Raw genomic sequence first — 3,647 nt, 5'->3', positions numbered from 1 at the left:
TTCATATTTCAGATAAATGTGTCTTCTGTGAAGCAGATGACTTGTAATAAGTGGGTAAGAAAAACATGTTACTGGAGAGATTGAACCAGCAACTGCTGCAGAACTGTTTCATTATAAACACAACTCATCTTGCTAACATCACTTCTACTCCACTCTGCTCACAAAGATTGCTTAGAGGCATAAAGGAAAAAAGCCTGAAGCAATCATTTTCTTTAAATACTGTAAAATGAAGACCGTATCTATTAAATAAAAACCTCCAAAGCATGTGAGCTAGTCACCTGGCTGAAGTGTAGCACTGTATCTTTTACTGGAAGCCTGGAATTGACAATTGATACTGACGAGTACTGAAGCAAGTACTAAGAGAACTGTTCCTGCTCAAAAGGCTGACAAGCAGAAACTTCTGCATTGCCCAGTGCTCTTTGTTTGTATACAATCACTGATGTATAATCTACTATGATTAGAAAAATATTTGTGAGAATCATTTAAGGAAAAACCTTAATAAAAAGGTAAGTTCACATTACAGCAGTTTCCATTAACTACAATGAAGTATTCAAGTGTCATTGTCTAAACTAGGAGCTCCAACTGCAGCAAGAACTCAAATATTATCGGTGTCACAGCATTTACGCAGATTAGTGGTAGATTATATGCTGACACCTGGCCTTCACAGTAATGGCACCATGTAACACAGGTACAGTAGCAAAAAAGAACCCTCTCCTCTTCAAGTATCTATCTATGTAGTTAGAAGGATGCTTGCAGTAACAAACAATCCTATTCATTCAGGCAACAAGGATTTTAGAGACCTTTTCCCCCACTCACATAGGGGATAGTCCCCAGAGGCCTCTATAGCCCTGCATGTCTTGAAGCTTGTGCAATTTTTACAGTCTTAGGTTAGGCATGAAGGCCATTTTTTGAAATCTGTTCCAAATTAAAGCTTAAAACTAGATCTGGTCTCATTCATAAATCCTCTTTCCTCTGTGAGTTGCTCACCATCACTTTCAAAAAACGTAAAGGAAAAGGAACGAACTAAAAAATTGCAGAGGACTTGAAAGAGCTATTGGATCTGGAGCGACCTTTGAAGAGAACAGACTGTGGTGAAAGACAGCTGATCTTCACCAGCTACCACTAGAGGAAAGTGAGTGCTATATATTTGCTCTCCATAGGCTTTCCCACCCCTCGGCTAAAAAGAAACCAATTTGTTTTCTAGGTATTTGTAGCAGTACACACTTCTGTTCCCACGAGCACAGACAACTGCGCTTTACTTATGAGGTGAGCTGCAACTTCCAGCAAGTATGACCAGACCCTGGGATTCCTCGTAAAGAATCTTGAAAAGTTCACAGCAGTAAAAAAAGGCTGCTGTAAACATCTGTAAGACACACACAATTTCTCTGATAGTTTCGGGAGAACATTTCCTTCAGGATGATGAAGGCACTTGATACAGACATTTGATTTCAACTAGTTCGTTTTCAACCCAGGCACATTTTCTGCCAAGAGAAAGCTGCCACAATAGTTACTAGCCCTCTTGCACTGCAGTCTTAAGGTCTGAGGTTACAGTTGTCTTAGTATCCTTTTACAGAAAGTAAATATATTTGACAAATTATGGAATAGATTATCTTAGCTGTGTACTGGGTTTTCTTTTTGAGTAGCCTAAGAGGTCTACTCCTTCCCCCTTTCACAGTACAGTTATAAGAGGCCACAAAAAATTCCCCAAAAATCCAACCTCCCCACGGAATTTTAAATTACACTTCCCTCAGAAGTGGACGTATTTCCAGAGAAGATATATCTGAAAAATACATGCAGTACAGCAAATCTTGTTTTTCAGGTGGCTGGTAGAACAGAAGTGTGAGAATTTTTACAAAACAGGAGTTTACGTCTTCTAAAAAGTTAAAATCTCTTAAAGGAAGCATCAAACTACAAAGCATTACCTGAAAGGAATTTGGTTTTATGTTAATATTCATCTGACCACAAATCAACCTATTCAGGCACATAAATTAATGGCAGAACAAGTAACAGACCCAATGATACTGACTTTGGTTCAGAAGAGTAGAAGGCACTTTTACTTTTTCCATCCATATCTGTGGGACGTGGAAGTGTTTTTATGTTGATTTCACCTGGTTCCAGTGTTCAGTGGCAAGAGAGTCTGTTCAACTTTGTCTGCCACCAAATTCATGTTACAGCCCCGAAGAGCTTTTATTAAGTCAGTCACCTTTGCATCTTTTCCCTTCTGTTTCCGCCACTCTCGAAGTGACTGAAGCAACTGTTCACGCAAATTAAATGGATTGGCTGCCACTATTCTGTCTATTCTCACTTCGGAAATGTCAAGTTTTCGTATCAGCATTCTCCAGTCTCTCCCAACATTTTCACATATGACTTCAATAGCTGCATCCAGCAGACCTGAAATAGCAGAAATATAGCAAGTTAGTGATGAATTTATTAAGAAATACAGGAAAATTTTTAAAAGATTTTTGGAGTTCTTTTGTTTGTCTTTTTACAACATGCTACTACTCTTGCTGCATCACATACACTAAAAAGTCCCATCATGTTCTGAAAAGCCGCCGGATATACTCAAGAATCCCAAGTACACTGCACGACTTCCAAGTGACCATTCGAATGAAAAAGGGAAGAAATTTCCACCCTGGAAAGCGGTTTGCAGCATACCCTGCCCTCATGGTACGTTCCCAGGGTTCAACACAGCCCTGTGCAGCAGTCAGCAGCGGAAGCACCCTTAGCAGTGGGCTCAGCCACAGCAGGCACCTGAGGGCAGCCATGCTCGGTGTCTGCTCTAAGCACAGCCACAGCGAGAGGATGCATACACATTTACTGGGGTTGCTTGGAGGGGGGCCGGGGGGAACACGAAATTAAAAAAAAAAAAAAAAAAAGAAAAAACCAATGCACCTACGTTTTTCATGCTCGTCTGGTTGATCATGAGGATCATTAAGTTCTCTTCGCTCCACGAACTGCTTTAGCTGTACGACCAAATCTTTTCTTTGAATGCTCTCCAGCAAGCCTTCAAGAAACGATACGTTGTCGCTTGCGATCAGCTGCTGCTCGAGAAGGATATTGAAGAGCTCCCTGCCATTTCGGACAGCCTCAAGCTTCCTCTTCCCAATCTTGTCCCGGCAGAGAAACTTCAGGGAAGAGAGCTCACCGTCCGAGAGGCTCAAGGAAAAAGAGTGTAGCAGAGCCAAAAACGGATCCATGGGGCCGAGGCCTACACCGCGACCACCGCCAGGCCCGGGGCGAGACACGGGCTGCGCGGACAAGGCTGGCGGAAAATCCCCCGCCCTCCGGAGGCGGACTGTGTTCCTGTCTTCAGGGAGCGACTGCCCGGCCCGGCCCTACGCGGCGCCGCGATACCGGAGCGCCCGCGCGCCGGCAGTGGCCTTAGCCGGAAGTCACGTGAGGAAGGCGGCGGGTTCACGTCCTGCCGCCGTAAGATGGCGGCGTGTCGGGGTGTCCCGTGAGGGGTGGTGCTTACCTCCGGCGCTGGGCAGCCCGATTTTGGGAAGCGCGCAGTGCTCCAAAGCCGCCGGAGGCGAACGGGCTCGTTTTGCGACGGTGTGGGGAGCCGAGCTCGGCACAGGCGGTCTCCTCCTGCAGGAGCAGCTGGCTGAGTCCTTGCGCCTCAGCCTCGGCCGAGCCCTGGGTTC

The 3,647-nt window shown here is 44.8% G+C and overlaps 1 protein-coding gene across 1 annotated transcript; it reads right to left on the bottom strand.

Moving 5' to 3' along the window:
• Positions 1 to 1,760: 1,760 nt before the first annotated feature.
• On the bottom strand, positions 1,761 to 3,307 carry FADD (Fas associated via death domain). The gene is made up of 2 exons (XM_009988059.2): positions 2,897 to 3,307; positions 1,761 to 2,391 (listed from the first exon to the last, which is right to left on the bottom strand). Exons 1-2 carry the CDS (start codon positions 3,195 to 3,197, stop codon positions 2,105 to 2,107), a joined length of 588 nt encoding a protein of 195 aa, XP_009986361.2. The 5' UTR covers positions 3,198 to 3,307; the 3' UTR covers positions 1,761 to 2,104.
• Between the last annotated feature and the right edge of the window lie 340 nt (positions 3,308 to 3,647).

This window comes from Tauraco erythrolophus, chromosome 6, assembly GCF_009769465.1.
Source record: "Tauraco erythrolophus isolate bTauEry1 chromosome 6, bTauEry1.pri, whole genome shotgun sequence".
Classification (NCBI taxonomy): domain Eukaryota; kingdom Metazoa; phylum Chordata; class Aves; order Musophagiformes; family Musophagidae; genus Tauraco; species Tauraco erythrolophus.
This window is presented reverse-complemented; position numbering and strand designations above follow the sequence as displayed.

Coding starts and splice junctions, on each gene's coding strand:
- FADD (XM_009988059.2), bottom strand. CDS start 3,197: ATGGATCCGTTTTTGGCTCTGCTACACTCTTTTTCCTTGAGCCTCTCG. Junction 2,392..2,896: donor ACCAGACGAGCATGAAAAAC/GTAGGTGCATTG, acceptor CTGCTATTTCAG/GTCTGCTGGATGCAGCTATT.